The 26,694-nt window shown below is 38.5% G+C and overlaps 1 protein-coding gene across 1 annotated transcript; it reads right to left on the bottom strand.

The window, feature by feature from the left end:
* Window positions 1–183: 183 nt before the first annotated feature.
* LOC131772372 (chromodomain-helicase-DNA-binding protein 8-like) lies at window positions 184–26,443 on the bottom strand. Its single transcript, XM_059088272.2, has 43 exons — window positions 26,298–26,443; window positions 23,614–25,323; window positions 23,074–23,197; window positions 22,733–22,942; window positions 22,563–22,612; window positions 22,358–22,478; window positions 22,153–22,239; window positions 18,800–18,865; window positions 18,594–18,665; window positions 17,654–17,781; window positions 17,090–17,165; window positions 16,734–16,846; window positions 16,502–16,556; window positions 16,176–16,239; window positions 15,848–15,960; window positions 15,135–15,296; window positions 14,709–14,789; window positions 13,878–14,609; window positions 13,341–13,429; window positions 13,156–13,246; window positions 12,919–13,026; window positions 12,427–12,608; window positions 11,951–12,334; window positions 11,393–11,482; window positions 10,870–10,970; window positions 10,557–10,674; window positions 10,110–10,209; window positions 9,529–9,589; window positions 9,272–9,411; window positions 9,029–9,102; window positions 8,610–8,708; window positions 8,216–8,331; window positions 7,669–7,751; window positions 7,404–7,519; window positions 6,832–6,941; window positions 6,082–6,605; window positions 5,518–5,754; window positions 5,295–5,352; window positions 4,812–4,862; window positions 4,071–4,501; window positions 3,783–3,875; window positions 3,550–3,654; window positions 184–2,567 (listed from the first exon to the last, which is right to left on the bottom strand). Exons 2-43 carry the CDS (start codon window positions 25,137–25,139, stop codon window positions 1,914–1,916), a joined length of 7,995 nt encoding a protein of 2,664 aa, XP_058944255.2. The 5' UTR covers window positions 25,140–25,323; window positions 26,298–26,443; the 3' UTR covers window positions 184–1,913.
* Between the last annotated feature and the right edge of the window lie 251 nt (window positions 26,444–26,694).

Genomic DNA, 26,694 nt, shown 5'->3' with positions numbered 1-26,694 from the left:
TAGGGGTTAAAGGGTTAAACCTACTTTTATGAAAAGAAACCTTGAAACCGCACTGAGTAGACTTATGGGCATCTTAAACAATTCACATTGTGAAAGAGCGTCGGAGAACGGTTGCAGTTCTATTACACGGCTTACTCACAGTAGCACAACGCTTGTAAACAATTGAAGATGAAAGAAGCCACTTTGAGTCAGGACTGTTAAGAGACACCAGAGCAGCAGAGATTTATTAAAAATATTTGTAAAAATTTCATTCAAATTAATAAATACAGTCCATTAAATACAGACAAGTTTATATCAAAATTAACTCAGTCAGTTCAAGATTCATTTAAAAGCCACTAGAATATTCACACAGACAAAGGTTAGAACAGCTTCCATTTTGCTGGTCCAAACAACTTGATCAGTCCAGGGTCATCAAGGTTCTGAGGTGGCGACCCTCAAAACCACTCAAAACTAGACAACATTTACAAGCACGCCCTTTCCACAAAGACCGTTACTATGCTAACGTCCTACAATGATTGTAACATCTAGAGAAAGAGCTCTCTATTTCCTTTACCTTACTGCGTGAGTTAACAAAAATCATTCCTTAAAACTTTCCATAGCTGGAACACTCTCCGTTCAATGGAAAAAAGATTACACAAGGCAAAAAAAAAACTAAACTAGGCAATAAACTCATTCAAACACATAATTTTGATTTTCAAGAAGGCGTTCAGTACATTGAACAGCGAAGCCAATTCACACCACATTGGTTTCAACACTGCCCTGAAAAGGCTCTAACCAAGAATATAAAGTATTAACTTTCTCTTGCATTTAGATCGCAGGCCTTGGTATATTTAGTGGCAAAAAAGAAAACCAAAAAGAAAACCTAAAAGAAAACCAAAAACACTAAGCAGTCAACTGGGCAATTTCCGGACTTAGATACGAATTTAGAGCATCTACTAGACAGTTCTAAGTTGATTCGTGAAAATAAATAAGTTTCTGTTCTCTGAGGTAGTTTCTTGATTTGATTGAATTCCATTTTACAGTTAGTCAGCCACAAAAGAGTAAAGTTGGCCATAAAAAGTACAAAAAGACGCACAGAAGTTGCGCACGTATTCTGATCACAAAATAAATACCAGGTCGGCCACACAATATATTAATCTTTCACCAATTGCAGTATCCGAGTGGTTTCCATAATTTTTTTTTCTTCTTTCACTGTAGATAAGGAGACCAAAAAGCTGATATCCGGTTTTTTACGAAGAGAGGACTGCTGTTATAAAAATTACCGTCCGATGTTTTGCTTAGGTCAATTCAAATGTACAATATGCCTAAAGGCGTAGCAAGATTGTATACTATATATTTCTATAAATCATGCATATGTATATAAGAATAATTATATGATTAACAAACTCTACCTCTCTCGCTTTCTCACAAAAGATCAAACAAAAAAGAAAAGAAAAGCGAATTACGAATGTAGTGAAGATAAAGTATTATTTCAAGGTGTTTTCTTTACAGTAAATTCGGCTGTGACGGTCTCCAAGCAATAGTTGCGAACTTTCAGCTGTGCAACGAACATTGATCCGTTCTTGACTTTCCCTGTCGATTAGATAAGATTTAAGCCTAATTTTCACACCACAAAGCAAATTCACGTACATTATTTGAGTGTAAAACGCTCCAAGTTACCAGAAAAAGTCCAGCTGAATTTGCATAATGACAACTTATTTACCGCTCATTAATAGCTACAAATTCTTATGCTACGATAAACGATACAAAGGCCTTCCCTATACTTATTATCGCAACCATTTAAAGCAATTTAAGAAACACCTGAAGTTACTATTAAGGTTAGGCTTTAATTCACAGTAGTCTAACCGTTGGCATAGCCTTGCGATATGTTTAAAAGCTGCAAAAACCTCCCCAGATAAAATAACGCACTTAAATCAGTCATGCTCTGGGCTGCTTTGCGAGGAGACGTCGCTCCCCATACTGGAGGAACCGTGGCTTGCATTGTCAGCTAATAAATCTCCCTTTGGCGACAGCGAAGATGCCGTAGGATGATTACCATTGTTCAAAAGTTGATACGAAAAAGCATTAGATGGGTATCCCTGTGTTCCACTTCCAAGCTGTTGTCCTGCGTAAAGTGACGAGTATGATGAGTTATTAAAAGCGACATGCGCTGACGAACGACTCGGACTAACTGGAGACTGCGCCGGCTTCGACAAAGCACTGTCGCCACCAAACGCAGTGCTTCCTTGAGAATTTGGCGCCATACCCATCCCATAAGAAGCGTAATAAGGCGGCATGTGACCGAATGGGCCAAACGGCATGGCATGCGAAAAGTTTCCAAAGTGGGAAGAGTCGTAAGGAAATGCGGCCCGGGCAGGTTCGTTGTGAGAGTCCGATTTGGCTGTTGAGGTCAAAGACGTTGACGAAGATGAATCAAACTGAGATTTAGGCACCGAAGCACCGTAGTTCATGTCATTGTAGGATCCAGGTAAGTGATGTGACGATTGCGCTCCAGATGCTTTGGGTGTGGTAGGCTTAGACTTCTTATCGGAGGACAATCTGTTTAGCAGAGATGAAGGTAGAATACCCTGAAATGAACCATAAGCAACACTTGTCAGTCTTTAAATATATAAACGAAGAAACGGAAGAGAAAAATATATTCACTAGCAGCTGTTTGCTTATTTCAACACTAGCGTCATTTTGTCATATTTAAGTTTCTTCTTTTCCACCTCAACTCCTTAGCTGGTTAATAGGACATACTCTAACTCGCAGCCAAAACTTAATTTGTATGATCCACTACTGGAATCAAATACCAAGTTGATCGCCCACATAATCATTAAGCTATGGACAGAGCGCTTTCGATGGAGTGTCGTTAAACCAAAACCAAAGTTAATTGTATAGAGAAAAGTATAGAGGATATGCATACTGATATCATAGTTGTAAGTATAACCCACCATTCGCGATTCTATTGGCTACTTTACATCACGCGAGGCAAAATCGCCAAAAAGTTATCACGCAATAACCCTTCCATTAACGTCGATATTAGTCGTAGGATTATTTCCGTCGAAAACAAACAAAGCCAGCTCAAGAGTTTCACGTTTTACTTTTACATGTAAGAAAAACAAACTCCTTTCGTAGAGTTAAATGCTGCTCTGGATATTATATTGGCAGTCGACGCGCGATATGAAAATGAATGTGAGGGCTATAAAATAAATAAACCCCCTTCTGACTAGCTGGTTTGTCAGCTGATAATGTCCTTGGCTAAGAGATTGTCCTCAAAATTGTAAATTTGCCCAGGTAGCTTCGCTTCTCGGCCAAATAATAAATTATCGGACAATATCTAAGCCGCGGATATTATCAGCCGACATACCAGCCGCTCCGAAAGGGTTTATTCACCAAATACACCCAACAGACTTAGAGCGGGAGAAAATGCCAATGACCAGGGGGTGACTGCCTCTTATCTTGGATCAGATTGGCCGAGAGGATGGAGCGAGCTTCCTGGAACAATTTGCTCATTGGGCTAGTTTTCAACGTTTTATCACTATTATTTCTTTCCCGTGATAAGCTTACCTTGCTACGCACAAATGCTACAGACTCTTCAGCAACGTCGTAACTGGTATTGAGCTGCAACCACTCCACAAGGTTCGACAGCTTTGGCGCTACATTTCCTACCAACTAAAACGTACAAGAAAGCATGAAACAAACAGACAAACAAACAAAAAAAAATACTAAAATTGAATCGAAGATTCCTCTGTCACCCAACAAGAAAGCAATGGTCTGACCAAACACTGAAATACACAAACCTTTCGTCCTGTTTCTCTGTCAATAACGATGACGGTATCGTCCTGTCCGCTTGTGCCAAGAGAGTCACTTTCTAAACCCGACGAGTTCTTGTACTATAAATAAAAAAAAACCGTTCTATTTCAAAATTTCTGCATCCTGCACGAGTCTCATCTCTGATCGACTAAACTTCCTTTTAAATAATCCTGAAAAAGTGCAGACATCAGTTTTCTGACCACGACGTCACTGAGTTAACTTCACCCAAAAAGGTAGCTATGAAATTTACTCATTCAAGTTTATCAAAAACATACCTCTTCGGCAAAAGTCGAGAAGGCAGGTTTGGCTCCACTTTCATGGGGTGATTTTGGAAGAGCAGTTCTCCCGTGGCCAGCATTGGTTTCCTCTATCACAGACACTCGGTTGATGTCTCCTTCCACTCTACCTGAGAGAGAGAACCCAGTCCACTCTAGGGCAGCGCCTTCAGGTGGGATTGCTACACCACCAGTGTCGGCCAATCTGCCCGCAGATCCGAGCTTATCGGTTTTAGGTTTCCTCCCTCGTTTTTTCCCAGGTGGCTTTTCGGGCTTCTCTCCTTTTTCTTTCTTGGAAGCCCTCTTTTTCCTGGGAGGTTTCACACCAATGGGAGCGGCATCCCACCTGAAGTCGTGGCCTTGGGCCTCCAAGTTCATCACGCCTTCGTTCCATTCCCCATCGTGAACTTGAGCGGGCATTTTTCTATAACCTTAACATTCCAGACAGAATATAAGATTCAAGTAGGAGACTTATTCTTTTTACCGAAAGAGGAACGCATACGGTTAACCAGTGTCATTTCGGGGACTAAGGTGTAGTTGTATATTGATTTTTTTTCTTTTTAAAAAGGATCGATTTAGGCTAAGAAGGCATAATTTACTGTGTTATATTAAAAGCTTGAAGTCCAGTTTTGCACTCCCGCGCTTTTTTCTTTCAGAGTGCTTTTTAAGGGAAACAGATTTTAGTCAAGTTTACTGTCGACGCACCCACTTCTCAAAGCGAAGAGGTTAATAAATTCGTACCTGGCTCCGGAAGACCTGGTCCTCCATCCTCTCCGAGGCCTTCACTCATCTCTGCAACGCAAGAACAACCGTAAGTACGAGGACCCTTAAGGCAAATATTGCAAAGCAAACTGCTCTCAAGTAATGCCAAAATTAACCTTTTCAAATTTTTTTCCAACTTTTAACAAACTTTACCGAATCCTCTCCATCTTACTAAGTTGGTAAATTATCTATTAAATGCCAGCTTGAAACTGGAAGATTAGCCAACATTACACCTTGATTAACTATCACAATGTTGTGCCAAGTCAAGACTAAATGAAAAATTCAAGTCACTCTTTCAAACATAGGTCACTCCGTAGAATTCAACACCTGTGCTGATGTTATAAACATGCTATGGCGACCAGACACGTACAGCCAACCATTTTTACCTTCTCGGACGGGATCAAGAAAACACCAAAAACAGAAACAACAACAACAACAAAAGCTGCAATTTTGTAAACAAACCTGCATCTCTTTTCCTTTTTCTCCTGTTCTTCTTGAAGGTAAGCTTTAAGCCATCAAGCTGACAGAACAACACAGGTAGAGAAGGTGTTATTGGTTTTCGTGCTTTCCTCAGCAAAATATAGACGGTCGAGTTGACAAAGTGTAAAAAGGTATTATGATTCACTGATACTAGATAAAACATACGGTCTTTACTAATTAACTCTAAATGCTAGTTTGAACTAACCCTCTTAAGTTTAAATGCTTTGGAGGGGTCTTCTGGCACTCCATCCTCACCAACAGCAAACCCAGGTGGCAATGAAGCCATATCAACATCTGCTATACCCGGGTACCCTGAAGACATAGGTGAATTTGCTGCCAACTGATTCTGAAGTAAGGCGTCTGCCACTTTACTTACAATAGGCCATTCGCCTTTCAACACACACTCACAGAGCTGATCCAGACGCTGGATAACGACTTTGTCCTGTTGCAAGAAAAGCATAGTGAACTCAGTACAAATTGGAGTATAATTAAATTGGCCAAGCACATCGAGAGCGGGTAAAATGCATGAACTTATAGAAACGCCAGACACTTCTGTGGCGGGGACGGCAGCTCGAAATTAAGAGTTTTCTTCTCTGCACTTGCGACCACTCTCAAGCATGTCATTGTTGGATTAAAACACGCAAAAAAAGGGCGTTCAACTAGATTATCCAATGTCAGAGCACCCAAGAAGAAATTGAATTCTTCGGTCGCCGTTCGTTAAAGAAATGCTGGTGTTCTAGTTCCCTAACTAATTACCAGCTCCACTGACCTTGGGCCACCTAACAGAGAAAAGGGAAGTGTCGCTGGACTGGTTGTCTTGGTTGAAGCTCAGTTGTGACTCCTCATCTTGGCCTGCCCCTGGATTTAGTTGAGTAGGAGTAGGGGTGTTCTGCCTGCTGGACTCCTCCATGTCCTCAATTTTAGGTTCCACAACTAATGATGGTGCAGCGTCTTTGACAATTCTCTGCCCCTGAGCAAGAGCTGCTGAATCTTGGTCAGAGGATACTGACCCGTAGGACATAGTCACTGAAGCGTCTGGGTCAGGTTTCACTGAAGGCGAGCTTAGTACTGTTGATTCGGGGGGAGGAGGTTTAGGCATCTTCTCGCTGGGTGATGACAGCACTTCTTCGGATGGTGTTCCATAATCAGGTAGCTGCTGAGACAAGCTTTTCATTGGCTGGTCACCTTGTCCATCCCCTAGATCATTTTCGAGAGGTGAGAAGCGATCAAATGGAAGTGAAGATTCTGTCTTCATACCTCCTGCTGGGGATGGTGTTTTCTCATCTCCAGGAACTAGAAAGAAAGAACGACGTGAATAAAATTTCTTTATGCTACTGGTAGTTATCAAATGTGGGTGACAAGCAGCCAATAAACACTGGAAAAATGACTATCACTGGTATAAGGGGAAAAAAAAGAGGAAAATTGGAAGAAAGAAAACAGGTAAAGAGGGGAAAAAAGGATGTACCTTCACATATTCAGCGACGGAAAGGATCATATTACTTAGTTTGCAAACCTGTACCTTTGTTCACGAGTAGGCCTCCGGGATTTGAAGGTAACTTGGAAATAACTTCCATAAATGACAGTTCAGCATCACTCAGCAGATTAAAATCTGTTCTACTGATCCCATGTCTACAAACATGACGAAGTCAAATCTCAGTTCAGAAAGACAACGACAAATGACCTTCACATCAACAGAAGAACTACCTATCGAAAATGAACACTTCCGTCCTTACTCATCAGACAACCTATGAGGTCTGACTTTATATGAAAATTGCAATTGCTACTTCTCTAGAAGATTGACTATGAGAGGAACTGTCCACAAGGTTATGATTTAGGTCAAAACAAGGAACTTAACCTAACAGAAAAAAATACTAATAAAACGCATTTGGGATGGTGTGGTATACCTTCTCAGACAGCAAAACAAAAACACCAAAACAAAATAAACAAAAACGAAAAATGAGTTGATTGAATTAAATGGGCCTAGCAAAATAATTATCTCTTTACATATGAATAAAGGAGGTAAGTTTCTAAAGAGGCTGTGGTGCTGCGTCGGTGGTATATAACACTAAACTACCCTATTTCTTTACATACTTTGCCACCCCAAGTAACAAGTCTTTGTCGTGTTTGCCGCACTGCCACCAGTCAGGGAAACTGGAAGAAGGCTGAGCCAGCTGAAGGCGTTCGTCTAGCTTCTCGTGAGGCAGAACCTGCACAAGAAATTCACCAGAGATTCAATACTGACTTTCTATACTTTCTAACTGACAATTTCAACGGGCTAAAACATGGTTGTGTGTAAGTATGTACTGTTTGCTATTTTCACGCTTCAAGTGAATACTACCACAAGAAAATATCTTACCTCCTCTCGGATCTTTGAGAGCAGCTGTATTCTGTAAAGACTTCTACTGGCTCGTTCTTCTGAAATAGCTTCCACACCTGTACCTTTAACGTAAGCAGTGATCTACGTTAAGAACATGCCTTGACTATACACTTTCACCCCGGTTGCAGTCTCAATAAATATTAAAAGTGTTCCACTGTGTTTGAACCCCTAACGTTTAAGTATCACTCCAGCAATGCTACGGTGAACACAACATTTCAACAAGCATAACTAAAACCATTACAATTTGTTTCTTAGGAATATCAGATAGGATACGAGAAGACGCACTTTTACCAATTTTGGGTGTGATTAGACAGCTCCGAGACCATATGAGGTACACATATATAAGAGCTGTGCGTGAAGTCTACAATGCGGTTATTCTTCGATTTAAAAACATTAAACAATAAGACCTACAGTGTACAACTCTTGTGAATAAGTTCTCACGCTTGAAACAAAGCAGAGGAAAAAACGATCTCTCTCATGAGCTTTGTATCAAGCAGTAGCTTATTTCAGTGAGTATTTTACTCACCTTTTCCAGCATCTTCCTCTGTAGCTTGGCCGCAAACTCTTCTACACATGGCCATGAAGTCAAGGTAGTATTGTGTCAACCTCTCGTCATTCTTCTTGTCCAAACGAGCTAAACGTCTGCAAGAAAAAGCAGCAAGTACACTATTAACTCAGACTATATATGTCAAACTTAGTGGAGCGTGGAAGGCTGAACTCTGACAGGTAACAAGTAAATGAGTTGGTGAGGACGCTTTTACTATACGGAAACCACAGTCTCATTGTAGGTAAGGTTTTGTCATCACGTAGTTCAGGATGTGAACAGCAAAGATTATAATCATCGACTGTAGTGCAGAAGCCCAACCTAATAGGTAAACACTACTACAGAAGCTGATCATGTAGGCTTAACGTAAAACTACCTGAATCGTGACCAGTCATAAGTTCCATCCTTCTTATTAAACTCCACACCAAACGTGGACACTGTGCGATAAAAGTCCACCTCTTCTCGCTTTGACCACCTTCGAGAAGAAAAAAGAAGTGGGTAAATTCTAAGAGCTCAAAATAAGGATAAGCTTGCAGCATTAGGTGCCATGATCAACCTTTTCTCAGATCTTTGCACAAAGATGCCAAAGTGGGGGTCAATGCAATGCCAGTTTCAAAAAAATTTATATGAAGGAATGTGACAAAATGGGAAAGACTCAAATAATTGTGCGTAGAAAAGTGCACCAAATGGGCGAGTAAAGGATGTCATCTACTCCAGCAACAGCAATTCAAGCCCCAACTCTACCATGTTTACTAAGTTAAATCCAGGTAAAATAATACTTGTGTACAGACATACTTTTGAGCCATTTCAGCTTTCTTCAATTCTTTTTGCCTGACAGCCTCTTCAAATCTCTCCTTTCTTTCCCGTTCCTATAAAGCAATAAACAATCCACCATCAAGTCAGACAAATAGACAATCCATCACCTTCCACTATTTAAAACGATCAAACTAAAGAGTGAGACCTTAAACACACCAACATTTTCCCACCAGATATCTAAGACCGTGGTACGTTTACTTCTTTAAAAGAGTACTCACACACCTTTTCGGCTGCTGCTTTCTTCAGCTCCTGCTTTTTCACTACTCTCTGATAACCTGCAATGATTCTCCTCAACCTTGTGTTCAAATCAGATGATGTCGGCCACCGTAGACGTGTACTGCCCCTAACTTCACCTGCAGCCGCTGAAGAAAAAGCAGAAAGGTAAAATTTATAATGTGTTTGTGTGCTTGATGTGATGATCAGAACAGGAAGTACTTCTCAAAAATAGTGTGGGAAAATAAACAAGAAGTCTACACTACCATCATAGGTCTTGTCTGCTTTACGCGGAGTGCCAGGTGAAGATACAGCGGACACAGTGTCCTACAATATAATAGAAAAGTTGTTAAATAACTATGACACTGAACCTTTAACTTTAACCTTAGAAACTCAGGGTAACAGAGATAACGTTGCATTTCAATAACCCTTCAACTCCCAAGATGTGATTGTTAATTTTGCCCTCCAGCTGTTCCACATGTCCTTGTTAAGAGTATTTGAGGTTATATCAGATCGAAACTTTTACCTGAGAAGTATACACATTACCCGTTTACTGTATAATGTATCGATACTGTAAGGAGAAGCTAAATGTCAATCACTTTTGGGAGTAAAAGGGTCACTGCATAAGCAATCGTTTTGATGCTACAATCCCACATAATCTGATTAACATTACAGTAAATCAGTATTCAGGACTGATAAGGTCGAAGTAAGTTCCTGGAGTGTTCAAGAGCTATTTAAGACTTTGGAAACTTGTAATATAAGAGGTGAAGTAATTCCTATGACCCTTGCTAACCAGAGGTCTGTAGTATCGAAAATGAAGAAGTCAAACTCTGAAAATCCACTGTACCTTGTCATCTTCGTCATCATCATTGTCATCATCTTTCTGCGACAGACTGGATGGTTGCTGATAGTCTGGGTCATCGTTAGCATCACCATCATCCTCATCTCTTCACAAAGAGAGACATTAATACCGTTAGAAGTGAAAATTTCTACTGAACCGTAAAATCCTTTGTAAATGCTAAACTGGCGGCTAAAACCAGCTTGCAACTAACATCCTTGATCAGTTGATCAATTTTCTTCCTGTGTCTCAGTAGTCTAACATGTTTCTGCATCATTTCAAGGATGCTTCAGTTTAGGTATACAAATAAATCCTTCATATTTAGAGTGTGAGGAGAAATTATTTGCCAGAATACATTTTTCCAGAAATGGGGAGGAATGATATACATGTACTTTCCACTTAATATCTGTGTACAGCTATAATTCTGCCACAGGTTTTAAATCAGAATGAACTCACCTATCATCTGGATCAGTAGGTTCACCAGTCATAGATTCATTCATATTATTAGGAAGGCCAACTCTTGAGAGAAAACACAAGCTAGGATCTGCTCTTATTGTCTTGTAATGCTCATACCCTTGGAGGAAAACAGAACACAGTGAGAAAGAGGAAGGTTTTCAAATGACTACCTTCAACTCTAAACCACAATTATAGCCACTTACTTCCATTTGGAGAGGTATTAAAACAACTGAACATTACATGACTAAACACTGAACAATGTTCACTTCCACTGTTTGTGTTTAAAAAGGAAGCTCATCATCGGCACACTCACCATACTTGTAGACTCCCACTAGAAGTGACTTATCACACTCTTCATCCCACCAATTGGCTGGGGGATCTCCTTCAGGGGGGTAAATGGTTATGTCTAACTCACTGAAAAAAATAATAATAGTAGTAATCAACTGCACTAAGGATCCAATATGCTACTGCTATTCTAATCTAATCGATTCCATCTAATAATGGGTCTTCTAGGCTTGTAAGTCCTCCCATACAAAATAACAAAAGAATGTTAGAGGTATTCTTTAAGAAAGATTTTATTGTGAAATTCTATTTCCTTTTTTCAAAAGGCCTCAGTGAAAGCCTCCTCTGTCTTCTTTTGCCATGTAACACGATATATCTCGGGATGTTACCAGTTTATACTGAACACATATGAAAAAATCTTCAGCAAACAAGGTCCTGACAATATCATTGCACTATAACAAAAGCAGTAATAATAATAAAGTGAAAATTAATCCTTTCAAGAATTACAAAATCCTATTCTCAAAAATTCAAGACTGATATTCAAGTTGCATTACCTTGCATTGCACCCCTCCTTTATCTTTGGTCCAAGTTTTCCAATCACTTCATGTCTTAGGAAGTAAAGCAGCTTGACACGCAGCAGAATCCTTAACGACAAATAAGACAGAATGTTTGAAACTAACTGAACTAGCAAAATTCTTTGTAAACCACAGTTGGCTAAGTTTTAAAGTAGGCACAGATGACACACAAACAAACAGAATAAATAGAAGTGCCTCCACTCCAAGATTAAGACTTAGACCAAATACTTTGCCCCTTTAGTGACCATAAGAACCAAAAATAAGAAAACTACAGCTATTTCAACCAAAATCTCTATATCACTGTCACTCTAAGATCACAAAATAAATTCTCTCTATTGTCTACCATATACTACTCCTAATGTTATAGCCAAGAATTTTGTGTTAAATTACAAACTGTTTCCTTGAGATTTTTCATATTTCTCATCAACTCCCTGCTTCTCAATACACTGATATGGAAAAGGTAAATTGCTTCTTGAACATTCCTGGGAGTTAAGTGGTTAGTCTATTCCTGAACATTTGATTGAAAAGCTCTCTTACTTATTACAGTGGTGTTGCAAATGTTTCTTATAACCCTCATCCAATATGATGCTCTCTGGGTCACATGTGCGCCACTCACTGCCAACTTCAAGAAGGGCAATGGCACTTTTGTTCTTGTTGGAACTCTTTCCTTTCTTATTCCTTGTCTTTGTCTTGCCAGTCAATGGTAAGGGTGTGTATGTGGCATCTCGCTCCTCACTAGGAAGTCTTTCCCGTGTAACAGAAGCTTTGACAAGGTCTCTGATAAAGCACTTCACTTTCTCATCTCCTTTGTAGTGGTGGAGGCAGTAGACTAGTATTGTGCGTGAAATGGCTTCGACATCTCTTTCAGAGACCTTTGTTTTGAATCTTCCTGAAGAAATAATATCTTTCCACTGACCCCAGCTAGAAAAACCATGAATAAGAACGATAACAAATCAATCAATCAAGCATTCTTTGGGGACAGAACCTAACATAGAGTAATTTCCACTGCATACCCATAAATAAGCAAGTTCTTTTCCACTCTGAAACATTCTACCCTAGTCCAGGATGATCTCCTTGGCAAAGGTGCTTCATCATCTTCTTCAAGGTCCAAGTCTGACAGTTCAAAATCCCCATCTTCATTGCCATATCGCTTAGTCTGCTTCCTTTGCCGAGGTGCATCAATAATACGATTGTCCTAGAAGTAAAAATAATGTAAGCTATAGTCAGTACATAAATGGTAGCTACATTAACTGTTTTTGTACTTTTAATCCAAAGAGTCAAATTTTTAAGGATATATATGTAAAACTATATGCCTCAAAGCATATAGCCTACTACACTTCTGGTGGGAAAATTTTGCAAACTGGCCTCTAAAATTAAGTAAAGCAACATAATGTAAAATCACAAATAAAACATTGATTACCACACTTCATTGGGCCTTTTTGCCCATTAAAAAGTTAACATTCCCCTTTGTTAAATATAGGCTGGCTATGGCCTTCATGACTTGCCTTGTTCATGAGATCAACGTCTAATTCTGCCTTCTTAGCCCACTTTTGCCAAAAGTCAGGATCATCAATGTCAATGTCCTCTTCACCCTTGGATGACACAAAGCTTGCCTACAAAATGATCCACAAGATAATGATAATTTTAGTGACTGTGCACAAGAAAACAGGGCTGGGATAATAATAGCAACTACAAAAAAAAAGACAGCTTATAAAATTTTGAAGAGAAAGCCTCTTCTTTACCTTGGCAAAAGTTGATCCCTTCCCCTGAGACTCAATTTGGATAACTTGTGTGCGGCGTTCAAGAATTTGGTCTATATCTTCTTCACAGAATCTAAAATAAAATTAAAAAATTAAAGGAAGGAACATGTAAGTGCATTGCTAGGAAACCTCTCTATGTAATTGACACTTTTGCGGAACACACTTACTTGGAGCTGTCATCATTTTCTTCTTCCATGATTGCACCATAGGCACCTTTTCTCAGCAAGTCTTCAATTTCTCTTTTAGACAATGATTGCTGCAGAACACAAAGAACCTGCTTAGCTATAGTTTGAATTTAATTTTGAAATAAACATAGGGTAGAATTTGTAATGCTAAATTCCCTGACAACATCCTTCATTCAAAGCAAAAACCTATTTTGTTTCCTTTGTTTCAATAAAATGCCTCCCAGTTATTCAGTCTTGAAACAATGGAAAATTTAACTTGAATCACTGGGATTAAAGTTAGACCATCATCTCTGCACCACTAAAATATAGGCACATTCTGTAGCCAAATGTTGTAAAATGCTTGACTGCAGCAGCACTCAAACCAACATCACAAATAAGGCCAGAGGTACCAAAAGTATTTATTGTAGTCTGACCTCAAAGCATAACAAACACATTAGAGTTCTTTCATGTATAGAGTCCCTTAGCACACCTTTTACAGTGCTTAACTACTACTGAATACTCTAACACTTTGGCTCTTACATTATTGCTTGCATTCTCCTTGGTATTCATGGACTGTAAAACAGCTTTATCCAGACCCAATTTCATGCTTGCCCTGTCGAACATTTCACGCTCATAAGAGTTCCTTGTAATGAGCCTGTAAACCTTGACAGACTTGCTCTGCCCAATACGATGACATCTTGCCTGAGCTTGAATGTCGTTCTGGGGATTCCAGTCAGAATCAAAAATGATAACAGTATCTGCTGCTGTCAGATTGATTCCCAAACCTCCAGCTCGGGTACACAACAAGAACACAAAACGATCAGAGTCAGGCTTACTGAACCTGTCGATAGCTGCCTGACGCAGGTTTCCTCGCACACGCCCATCTATCCTCTCATAAGGATACCTCATGTGAACAAGATAGTCTTCCAAAATGTCAAGACAACGAACCATCTGCGAAAAAACTAAGACTTTATGCCCACTGGATTTCAGTTTTGGTAGAAGTTTATGAATAAGCACCAGCTTTCCAGAAGCGTCAATCATGATGTTTACATGCTTGATTGTCTTCTCAACCAATGACAAGTTATGCTCAGCAAGCACTTTCTCCTCAGCTCCAGTGATCAGGAAAGGGTGATTACAGCATTTGCGGAGTTCCATCATGGTGTTCATTAAGTTTGGTACATTTGCACTGGATGTTGCTCCCTTGCTTAAAAAGGCAAAGTTGCGCTCAAGAATTGCCCTGTACAGTTTCTTTTGTATGGTGGTAAGTTCAACCTATAGGTATAAATCAATCAAAGACAAAGATTTTCAAAACTGGCTTTTCTTGATTAATGTAATAATAAATAGCACAAAAGGAAGAAATAAACATCTCACCTCAATGATGGTTTCTTCTTTGGGTGCAATGTTTTTCTCAACATCTTCTTTAAGTCTTCTCAACATCATTGGCTTTAGAAGCTGGTGAAAATGTAAAAAAAAATTAAAAGTGATCAGAAAACATATTGAGTTACCCATTCCTGAGAGTATGCGTAAGGATGCTCTTATTTAATCTTACTTCTTGGCTCAAACTTTAGTTTCCACACAAAAAAGAAACAAAAAACAACCAGTACTACTCATAATAAATAAATAAAGGCCAAAAAGAGACCAGGAAAATACCACAACATGGACAAATGTAAAGTGCTATAAATACTCAGTTTGACTTAAATAGAAGCCTCCATCACATGAAGCCATTATTCAGAGAAAATAATAGAACAGTATCGAAAGAAAATTTTTCCTTTGGCAAATTAAAAGTTGTTGACGAACCTGTTTGAGTTTCTCAACCTGAGCCTCAGTTTTAAGGTCACCAAACTCCATAAGGAAGGCAACCTGGGAAGGAAACTGTGCTGGTTCCAGGAAGTTCAAAAGACTAAACAACTCATCTACATTGTTCTGCAAAGGGGTTCCCGTCAGTAGTATTCGGTGTTCCTATCAACAAAAAGGCAAATAAAGAAACAAACAGGACAGTGTGTCTAAATAACTGCATTAATTTTTGTTTAAATATATACGTTCAGTTCATTAATGGCAATGGCTTGGGTAAATAGGTTCTCTAAATAACTGCATTAATTTTTGTTTAAATATCTACATTCAGTTCATTAATGGCAGTGGCTTAGGTAAATAGGTTCTCTTCATTACTCAATATGAAGTGTATAGTCATCAAAACCAATCCATAAGACCACACAGGACTGACTTCTCCTCCACCCCACTGAACTCACCAAACTTTTCTCAGTTATTTGGATAAGCCACCACCATTCAAGTCAACAACCTATACTGCTCTCAAGCCTTTATTAAGATTCGACAAAAGCAGTTATTTCTGCAAGTGACAAGACAATTCAACTAGCCTCTGGAAAAGTTTCCCAGACTTTCCCTGTTTTATACTGTATCATTTTGACTGTTTTAAATATGGGAACAAGCTTACAGTGTATGCAAATGGTAACTTCCTTAAACAAGAAGGAACAAAAAAAGTAGTTTTTTAATACCATGCTGAGGTTGTTAAGTCCTTCCAGCAGTTTGCAGTTACGGTTCTTCAAACGATGAGCCTCGTCAATAACCACACATCTCCAAGGCACTGCACTCAGTTGCATGTTGTCAGCTTATGGAAAGATTGAAATAGGGTACAGCATTGTTACCATTAATATCTATTTCTCACACAGAAAATAGTTCTATATCCCAAACTCCACATAAAACAATTCTCAGCTTGATTGAATGGAATGGCAAACCTTACAAATTTCTTATCCTAGGAAAGGAAACTATTTTGAGTGGGATGATTAAAAAGGGGTTGTACCAAAAAATTTAAAATCTTCATACCTATGATTATTTCATATGTTGTTACCATTGCTTCAAATTTGTACAATCCTGGAATGGGTTGGCCCTGAAAAATTATCAAACAGTATAAATGTCAGTGCTGCAAAATTTCACAATTGAATAAGACACCTGTCAAAATCAAATGACACCTTTCACAAACATCTTCAGATCATACAGTTTCATGATAACATGCTAATGAGTGAGGGTTAAGAAATCAACTGCATTCTAATCACTGAATAAAATGTTATAGACATGGGTATTTGTCTATCTTAATTCTGTAAAAAAAGACCTCACTCAACTATTTTGTGATGTATGCAAAGGTCACTTACATGTTCATCTCTGAAGTAAAATTCATATTCTTGAATCAAATGACGGCTTGACGCACTAGAATACAAAAAGGCCACATGTAAATCAAAGGTGCAGTCTTAATAGAATATAGTGATGCATGCAGCAGAAACATCTTATCTAGCCAGTTTTCCTTGAGTTTCTCGATTTCAATATTCTAACCTTATATTGAAAAATAATTATGTTTTTTAATACTTAGATATGTTGAGGACTTACCTTCCATGGTAGACAACAGCATTAATGTCACTCCAAGTCTCAAATTCTCTTTGCCAGTTGGAGATTGTAGAGAGAGGTGCAATTACAAGGAATGGACCCCTGACACCATACCGCTGCAAAAACAGAAACAAAAACGACAATTTATGGGTCTTCTTATGAACAACTTACTCCAACTGTAGACTATAACTGGTCCTTTTTAAAACTACTACTAGTCTAGTGGCTTGGTTTTAACAACCAACCAAAACTGCAAATAGATCACATAGATTTAAAGACACCCTTCCTTGCTCTTGTATCATACTTGTTGCAAAGGTGTCCTGAGCCAAAAATTCTTTAAGGCAAACATCATTCCAACTTACCTGCATCTCAACCAGAAATGAAATGGACTGAATAGTTTTTCCAAGTCCCATCTCATCAGCTAGAATGGAATTTTGCCTGAATTAAAAGTTTAAAAATAAAATAAAAATGTCAACAAACATTGAATTTGCAAGTAAACATTAGAATCCATTCCATTAAGTCTACAATACAGTAATTAATCAATTCCAAATGCCATTTGACCTGCAACTCTTTTGTTTTTCCACATAATTACTCTAAATATATTTCCACTGCCTGTAAAAAATCATAATAGAAGTACCATGCACAAAGAACTACTTCAGTCTGCTTTGATGTAAAACAGGAAAGGAAAGCAATCAACTCTAGTGAGAAAGCTGCACATTACAAGATTTTCTCAAAGGTAAAATAGATAACCAAATTCTCTCCCCACTACACAGAATTCTTGCACTACTTTCGATTGCTTGAGTTGTTTTATTGTTTAACTGTTACTTGACACTGTTCTTTTGCGATGAAATTTCTTGAAAAAATTCCACATTTCAGACCACAAAGGAACAAAAAGTTTTTCATGCCACCTATTGAGAATCATGTACCTGTTACACCAGCAAAAGGTGAGCCAATTAACACCTTCAAGCTGATAGTCACGTAGCGTATTTCCTTCTTTATACACTGGCGATGCAGCCATCTTGCACCACTCATGTGGGTATGGGCGAGGGCGGAACTGCATTAAAAAAAAACAAAACAAAAAAAAAAAAACCAGATACCCCTATTTGGTTACTTCTAGGAGTCTGGGTCATTAACACAAGGAGTGTACATGTTAAGCCATGGTTAACAGAAAGTTCAGGGTTTTATTCCACGTACGAAATCATCTTTAACCTCAAACTGATTTATTTTAAGACATGTCTGGTTATTCAAGAAGATTATCAGGCCTGCATATTGTCACACTAGCCTTAGAGGGATCTCATTACCAGACTGATGTTTGTGTTTAAGGTCAGACCATGTCAAGAGGTTAAAAATGGCAGAACTTACCACAAGCACACAAAAATTAATTGTGGTTTCCTATAAGAAGTGGTTTATCATGAAAGCTTTCCACTCTCTGTCACGCAAAAATCTGGCACTTTACAAATATGATAATTTTGCAGAAATTGTTACTTGAGAGAGGCACTTCCACTTTGATATTTAACTTAATTATTTTTGGCTGGAAAATGCCACTAAGAGAACTGGTTACAATCAGTTTAAGCACCAAATTTTAGAGTTTTTGTGCATTTTTTTTCCTGCACTTTGCCCATTCATTCCATAACACTTCTTAAATTGTTTCTTCATGAAAGATTGAACAGGTTTGCTTAAAGGGTAAATAAAAATCAGATAACATTACAATGTAAGCCTAAGGAGTCTAATATGCTCTTCTCCAAGCATCAGTATAAGGCAAGATATACATGTAGATGCACAAAAACTCAAGTGGCTGAGATATTGAGCACTACAAGTTGACATTGGACAGGATTCCAACATTACAGCACAGAGCAAAAAGCCTACCTGTCTTAGAGCCATAGGCGGATGTTCCTTGAGTTTGTGGAACTGCTTGATTTTTGTTTCATCAACATCAGCCTGACATTGAACAATGAGCAAAAAATTGTAACTATGCTATGCTATGTTTAAGTCAGGACTTCAAACAGTTCAGTTACGACAACCAGATAAATGTAAAGCCAGACAGTCTTATGATTTTTCTCTGTACCAATTACCTCAATTTCCCAAGTACTTTCTTCATAAGGTTGTGAACACCATTTAACAAGGTAGTGGGTGATTGGCTGTAAAAGTGAGAAAAATAATTTGTATTTAAATAACTATACTCCATACAGGCTGAAAAAATATGGACAAATTGCCAAAGTCAGTATATCAATTTAGCATATTTTCAATACTGTTAAAATGACTTTTTACAAATAGGAATTGATCAATCTCTTCCCAAAAGACAATCATCTTCTAGCTTGCTTTAAAAAGTTTAAACCCAACAAAACAGAATGCCACCAGGCACAAACTCAATTTTGAAATTATGTTGTATTTGTATGCTTGTAGTGAAGTGCTCTGAAATTGAGTTCAGAAACTTGTCTGACAAGCAACAAATTTTCTTGGAGATTCAACATATCACTGTCATAAATCAAAAACAAATAACAATGAATTTTTTTTCAAAAAACCTCCTTTGAAAATTGTAGTAAAAGACAATAAATCAATGAGTAAAAGCCCAAATTACTCCCTTCAACTCTGGATTTAGCAATTCACTAGTATGGTAGAATTACATTCATAATCACTGTTCCTTTTCATTCTTGTCTAGCAGCTTCTGACAATGATTTCAATGTACTGTGTCAATCAAAGAATTACAAAGATCTTGACACCCTGAACAATACTTCCTCTTGGCTTAATTAGGTACCCAAACTACAGTTGTAGAGAAAAACACATTCTGGATGGACAAAGACTATTAAAGAAAATCATGCTTGAATAACCCTACAAACATTGATCTTGATGGTAAAGGAAATTTCTGAAAAAAAGAAGACTGCTGTGCAGTTTCCTGATGTTTTATAATCTTAAATTTATAGAAGGAAAGTTTAAGCAGATGCTCTTATGAATGTCTGAGGAAGTTGGAAATATAGGAAAACATTCTCAACAGACTAATCAATTTAACCAAAACAACTCTGAGCTTCATCTAAATAATTGTTTAATAACACTCCTATTACCATTTGCAACAAATAACAGTTTAAGGAGTGACCAAATGGTTGAAACAAAAAAAAAAAAAATGGGCAAATACAAGTAGAGGGAGCAATGAAGAAGGAAAAAGGGACGTTCCAAGATATCAAAACGTTATTCAGGCTGTTGCTCTGATAAATTTGTAAGTGTAAACAGACACAATATGCATCAAAACTAGCTAACTGTGTAAGAAAGGGTATTTGTCCTATTAAAACACTGGAATAAGTAACAGATACAGACGCAATCAGCAATGAATGATTTGGTGTTAGCAATTTCTCAAATCAAGGTCTGCATATATCAGCTTTGTGTAATTAAATTACACACCCTATGGTGACGAGGATTTGTCAAACTCAGCGATGAAAGGAAATTTCAACAACAGTGTACAAATCACATTCACGACAAGAAAAATACAAATTAAGTCTTCCCAGTGAAATAAACTACACAATATCAAAGCTCCCATCATTATAAATAACATCAATTTTCTATCCACCAAAACAAGCCTCCACGGGCAATGCACCAGACAGTATAAACACCTGCAGGAAATGCGCAGTTGCAATTTCGGAGATGACACAAAAGAGTATTTTTCTAGTTCACAAGAGTCACTGGGATTGATTATAGCAGAAGGCAAAACAGGATTATACATTACAGGACAAAGTTATGGTCCTTATTTCACCAGGCAAACAATCAGAAACGGTACTACTTGAACCATATCATATATTTACTCTCAAGCACCGCCGTAACACCAGAGTGATATCCAAACACAGATGGCAGATCAAAATGTCAAGGGCATACTGTCACTGTAGACGCATATCAACTCCAAGATCACAATTAACGAAGAGAGTGGTTGCAATGATCTTATTCAAGTTCAAAAGCCTTGGCAAATTCTCAATACAAGGTAATGTGAGAAAATTTACACCATTCCCTACATAGTCCATCCAAATCATATTCTGTAGCAAACCTGCTGTCTAATGGCACATTTTATGTATTAAACATCCAAGACGAAAACATTGTGTGTGTACAAAATCAAGGGTACAACACCCTATAAATTCTCTCATTCTGTTAACAATATAATCATACTTTATGATAGAGAAAATATGGTCAATAACTTCATAACACATATCCACTAAATATAGGAAAGATTTATCGATGGTGAGCCAAAAAAATACTAAATTTCATAAAACAAAAGCAGGGCAGAATTAATTATTCATGTTCAAGAAGGGTGGAACATGTCAAATTTGCATATTTCTTAGACATAGATGGTGAACCTGGCTTACTGCAAAGCCAAAAAAACAACATTCCTTTCATTTAGAAGCAATACAATCTATATTAAGTTAATTGAAATGTTACCTAACAATATCCGTAAAAAAACTTGACAAGGTCTATAGACTGAGAAAAGTCCACATGAAAGAACATAATTCATATCATTTTTCCTACTCTTGTTTCGCATCTGTGACCTTTGAAGCTAGGAGTTCCTATTTTCATAATTACATTGAAATCCAAGTATGCTGAACTGTGAAGATTTTATTTATCATCACCACCATCTGTGAAAGGCCTAGGTATTCATTACTTATCACTAAAATTGATTGTCTAATGTCTGCCTCACATAGACAAAAGCTAAACACAGCGAATCAATTAAAGATTTGAAACAAATAGTAACAGAATGAAACTCGAAGGAACAAAGCCCTTATCAATTTGTCTGTCTGACTCAAATAATAAAAATCTCAATGAAAAGGAAATGCAATTATAAAGTTTTCAAAGAGAAGCATGGTCTATCAAAGTTGTGTAAGTGATTCCATTTTGGTTAAATAACTGATACATGACCCTTTTACCGCAGACATCAATATCCTCCGACAATAGTGAGAATATCAGCATGTGCCGCATAATTGTCACCATCAGCACTTCAATATCAAGTGTTTCAATTCACATCAAACATTAAGATAACACATATATAAACTCCTTTCTCAAGAGTCCGCTAATTTTATTTTTAGAAGCAAACAGAGATTAGAGATTAGAGTACACACAAATGACCTTCAAGTGAATAAATGTATGTTTATCCCCTAAACTATAATGATGACAGCATAAATAAAACAATCTGCTTATTTTTAGATACAGTGTCACGCACTACTTCCTATGCTTGCAGAATATTTGGCCAAAACACACATGTCAAACACTCAACCTTCTGGGTTTTACACTCAAGACAAACTCTGAGATAACATTTTTACTTCATTTCAAAAAATATACATGTGCAAATGCCTCTTACCAAAACACAACTATGAACTTTGATTCCTAATACTTAAGTTAACACAGGTTAACAAAGAAATGCAAATACTGCTTGCTGTTTATCCAGTTGACTTACCTCACCAGTGTTTTGATCAACTCCTGTGGACATATCCAGTACTCTGTCTACTTCAACATAATCAGGATTAAAAGGTTCCTCATCAAGCTGTGGGCAAACACAATGCATATTTACCGATAAAGCTAAATTCTATTGTCCCATACTGCTACTGAAACTACTGAGTACAACTTAAATATTTTAAAACAAAAATAATTTGGTTGCATACCTCACTGAAAAAGGCCATGGAGTTTTGCTGCTTAGCTCTGTATCGTTTTATTTTCATGTGTATTCTTTTGTCTCCTCTTGCCAATTTTTCTGCTGTTGCCCATTCACAATGAAGATAAGAGCTGAAGGACAGCAAAATGAAAAGATAAGATGATGGTTCAGCATCACCAACAAACCAACACCAATAACACCAAAATTGAACTCACTAGTTCTTGAACTTCACTAAGAATTCTTCATAACTTCCAAATTCTTCATCCTGCAAAGAGAATATTCCAATCTTTAAATAAAACCCTAAAAAAGTTTTTAAAAATCAAATTTTTGCTTTACAGTATTTGACAATTAAATTATATCGGTGAATAAGTCAGAGACGTCTTACCTGTTTTGTTCTCATGGCCAATATCTTTTCAACTGTAGTTGTCTCTTCCACTTCGGGTCCCACTGGTATATGGGCTTGACCAGTGCTATCACCTGGAAATGTAGCTGGCACTCCACCTTCAGCAGTCTCTTTCTCTCCCTCCTCTTCGGATAAGTTGTAATCAAAGTCATCCTTGTAAGTCTTCTTCTTACGTTCTCTGAGTGATCGTCGCTGAAAATAGTCCCAAAGTCAAGTCAGTAAAATAAATTACCAGAAGTTACAAAATTTGGAAATCTTAAGCAAAGACCAAATTTCAAAAATGCCTAAAAATTCCACCTCAATCTTGATCAGGTTTGACTTACAGTGATGTTGGAGGCATGATCTTCTTCTAAATAACTTGGAGAATTGGGAGGCGAAGGTTCGGCATCAGATGAATCTTTCCTACTTCGTATAGGTGCTGGTTTTGCCAACACAGTGGCTGGGGGCCTGCGATAATATATGAAAGACAATTCAATTCAGGCTTGTCACAAAAAAGTGTTTCAATGGTGAAGTCAAGAATTGAAGGTGCCATCTGTGTAATCTCAGTGCATTCTCAGAGGGCACCGATCAAATATTGGCTGAGACATAAGAGGTGGTTTTAATATCATTGTGGTAATCACATTATTGGCAAAAGTTTGAGTTTAATCCTTGTATGACCTAGACAAATGACCTCTAGTGTAACTTTGTACAAAAACTAACAATTTGTAACTTCATAATAGATTAAAACTTTCACCTAAACACACACACACACATGCACATGCGCGTGCGCGCGCTCACACACACGCACACACACAAACAAAACACAAACAAAGAAGACATCAGGGGAAAAAAAACTTAATCATAAACAATGCCTAGAACAGAACCTTGAGGTCTGTGAGCTCCGTACTGGTGCTGGTTTAGATACGATTGAAGGACCCAGACTGATAGGGTCTGCTGGCATAGGATGCCTAGAAAAATCCAATGCTCCTGTATTCACTGCTGAAGGATTTGTCATCATTCGCTGACCTGATGACATTGGTGGAAACCCAGGCATCATGGACCTTCCATCACTATTCTGTAATGCTGCTTTGGCCATGGCCTCCACAGCAATTCTATTGGCCTTCTCCTGTTGCCTTTGCTGTTGAATAAACCTCATTTGGTCATAGTTTTGAGGTTGAAAGTTAGGTTGCACACGTTGTTGCTGCTGCATGGCATAAATCTGATAAAGCCGTTGGAACTGAAATTGCAGCTGTTGCATTTGAGATGGCTGCCCCATGTCTCGCATCTGTTGAATTTGTTGCTGGATCCGCTGCATTTGAAGCAAGATAGCTGACGTCTTTACCTGCATCAGGTCCTGAGGGTCTGACATTTGTAAGTTAGTAAAAGTAAATCCTGGCTGTTGAGGAGTTGCCATATTACTATGGTTCCCAGGATTGAACATATCTTGATCAGCTCCACTGGAAACTCCTCCATTGAAAGCAGCATACTGTGGATTTTGAAACTGTTGTGAGTTGTAATTTGACTGGGGAGAATTTTGATGCATACCCATGGGTGGTCTAGGTCCACCTTGAAAAGGATTATAAGGGAAATTTCCATCCCCAGCTGCTCCAGGAAGTGAAGATTTATTATGATCCAAATCCACGGTATTACCAGATACCAAGTGCTGTAAACGACCTTGGCCCCCTAGTTCTACTTGCTGCTGGTTCCCTTCTGAACCTTGAAGATGTCTAAAGAGGGCTTGCTGTGGACTAATTTGCTTCTGCTTTTGCTGCTGATTTGACTCCATCGTCTTAGGGCTTGTACCCTTAGGAGAAGAACCTGAATAAGGAAGCGAAGGTGACTGATTTGGGTGCTGAAGTCTAGGAGATTGTGAAGCCCCAGATGGGAAGATATCTGGAGAGGAATTCATGGGAGATTGATTCGCAAAATGTTGAAGTCTCGGAGATGACGACCGCGGAAACCCATACCCAAATGGCTGTCGAAACGGTGATTGTTCAGATGCCTGTGAAAATCCAGTATAATTAGGAGAGCTTCGTGACGTTTGGCCACGCGGCCAACACATGTTTATCTGCGATGGTGGACGAAATTCGCCAAACTGTTGTTGGGAAGACGACTGCAGAGAATGAAATCGTTGCGGTGATGACGACAATAACGGATCGTTAAAGTGCTGAAGTTTCTGCGAGGGCGGTAAAAATGGTGACGCGGATGACCGTTCATCGAAATGTTGAAGCTTTGGTTGATTCGAGTTTGACGGTGATTGTGCCTGAAATCCTCCAAAAGACGCAGAATGCTGCAGCCTTTCTTGCATCTGTCCTCCTTGGCTTCCATTTGAGCCGAGCGTTGATCCAAGACCTAACTCGTCCAAGCCGTTATTGACTCCATCGAAGATGCCCAGAAATGGATCCGCCATGATGGGTCATCGGAGATCGAGGCAGAATCGCTCTCCGATTTTTCTCTTTAACCGATAAGACTGAAATTACCCACCATCATGTTCCTTTGTAAATCCTTTCGATAGTGTCTCCTTCAACGGCCATGGAAGCGAGGATAGGTTCTTAAAGCTGGCTACTCTATTTGCCGCCGTCAATGGAGCCGTTCTGAAAAGAGAGAAAAGGTCACGAAAGACGAACCAAGTTAAAGACCAACAACTCTAATCCTTGGAAAACTGAAGAAGAAGAGAGTCAATTAATGGTAATATGATATGTAAACAGGAGAAAAGCAAAACGACGGAAAACGGAAAAACCACACCAACTTCCACTACTTAAATGTGTCGGTACGAATGAATGAAACGCGAGCGAAAGTTTAGCGTAACCCGACATTTCCCGTGCGTTCATACATTGCATTGCATGGCCGGCTATCCTACGGAATGCTCACCAGTTTCGAAGGGTTTTCATTTTCAACGGCTAAAACCCTTCGAATTAACCGTTGATTGTTATTCAAAAGCAACGCAATCGGATAAAGAAAGGAAGCGTTCACCTAAACAACTCTAAATTAAAAGTTAAGTGTGTTCGTGTTGAAATACGCGGACGAAGCCGGTTCGGGCATAGCTTCAAAGCCGATAAAAAAATTCCCCCTGTCAAAACCTATTATTATCTTTACAGTCTTCGTTTACTACCAGATTCAATTACTGTGACAACCTCCAGTCGAGAGTTAGAACCACGAAGCAAGAAAAAATATTCATACAAGTGGAGCGAGCAGGGAAAAACAAAAGCTTTCATGCCAAGTCAGGCCAGGTGTAGGAAACTTGTCCACAATAACAAAGTAAAATTCGTGTTCACTAGTTGATTCATATGTGCAAATTGATGCCTGTCCTCGATAACCTCAACAATTTGGACCATAAAGTCTCCAAAAATCCTCAAAAGTCGAGTACCCTTTAACAGCATTTAAGTATGCAAACGCCAAGTGGTAACGTCCATGCTTGTTTGCAACGTCAAGGGAACAAAAGCGAAATGTGGGAAACACGAAGGATATTTTGGCTGCCCTTCATAAGCGCTCCAAGTGAAGTAATTGATGTCATACAGGGTCAACAACGCGATTAAAACATGGTCAAACACAAAAACATAAAACTAACCTACAAAAAATCCCGTCTACCAAACTCGAAGAATGGAAAAAGGTCGAGAAAAAAATCCCCTTCGGTGAATAAGCGAAAGGTTTTGAGATGAACTCGAACACGAATATCATGCTTTCACTGGCCACCACGTTACTACCTGCTGACAACCAATCAGATCGCAGCTTCAAGAAAAAGTTCCCGGATGAAAGGGGGGTAGCATATATTAACGGGGTCACCCTGAGGCCAAGTTTGACAAAGAAACACATTCGCTAAGAAAACTTCGAATCTAACTTTAATATACATAGTTAGTTAGCTAACGGAATAATTAGGATTATTTGTCTGAGTCTGTCGTCCGTCCGGCCTAGCAAAGAATGTGACATCTTTTTTAGAAAGCGCGACTAAAAATAGGATGAAAATA

Source organism: Pocillopora verrucosa, chromosome 3, assembly GCF_036669915.1.
Source record: "Pocillopora verrucosa isolate sample1 chromosome 3, ASM3666991v2, whole genome shotgun sequence".
Lineage (NCBI taxonomy): Eukaryota > Metazoa > Cnidaria > Anthozoa > Scleractinia > Pocilloporidae > Pocillopora > Pocillopora verrucosa.
Note: the sequence above shows the minus strand (reverse complement) of the source record. Positions and strands in the feature narration are given on the sequence as shown.

Bases quoted from the DNA above. Each gene is read 5' to 3' on its own strand.
- LOC131772372 (XM_059088272.2), bottom strand. From the start codon at position 25,139: ATGGCGGATCCATTTCTGGGCATCTTCGATGGAGTCAATAACGGCTTG. The intron at 15,297-15,847 runs GTATTAAAAAAC...TTTTGTTGATAG, and splicing joins GACTTAACAACCTCAGCATG to GAACACCGAATACTACTGAC. The intron at 4,502-4,811 runs GTACGAATTTAT...TGGAATGTTAAG, and splicing joins ACCAGGTCTTCCGGAGCCAG to GTTATAGAAAAATGCCCGCT.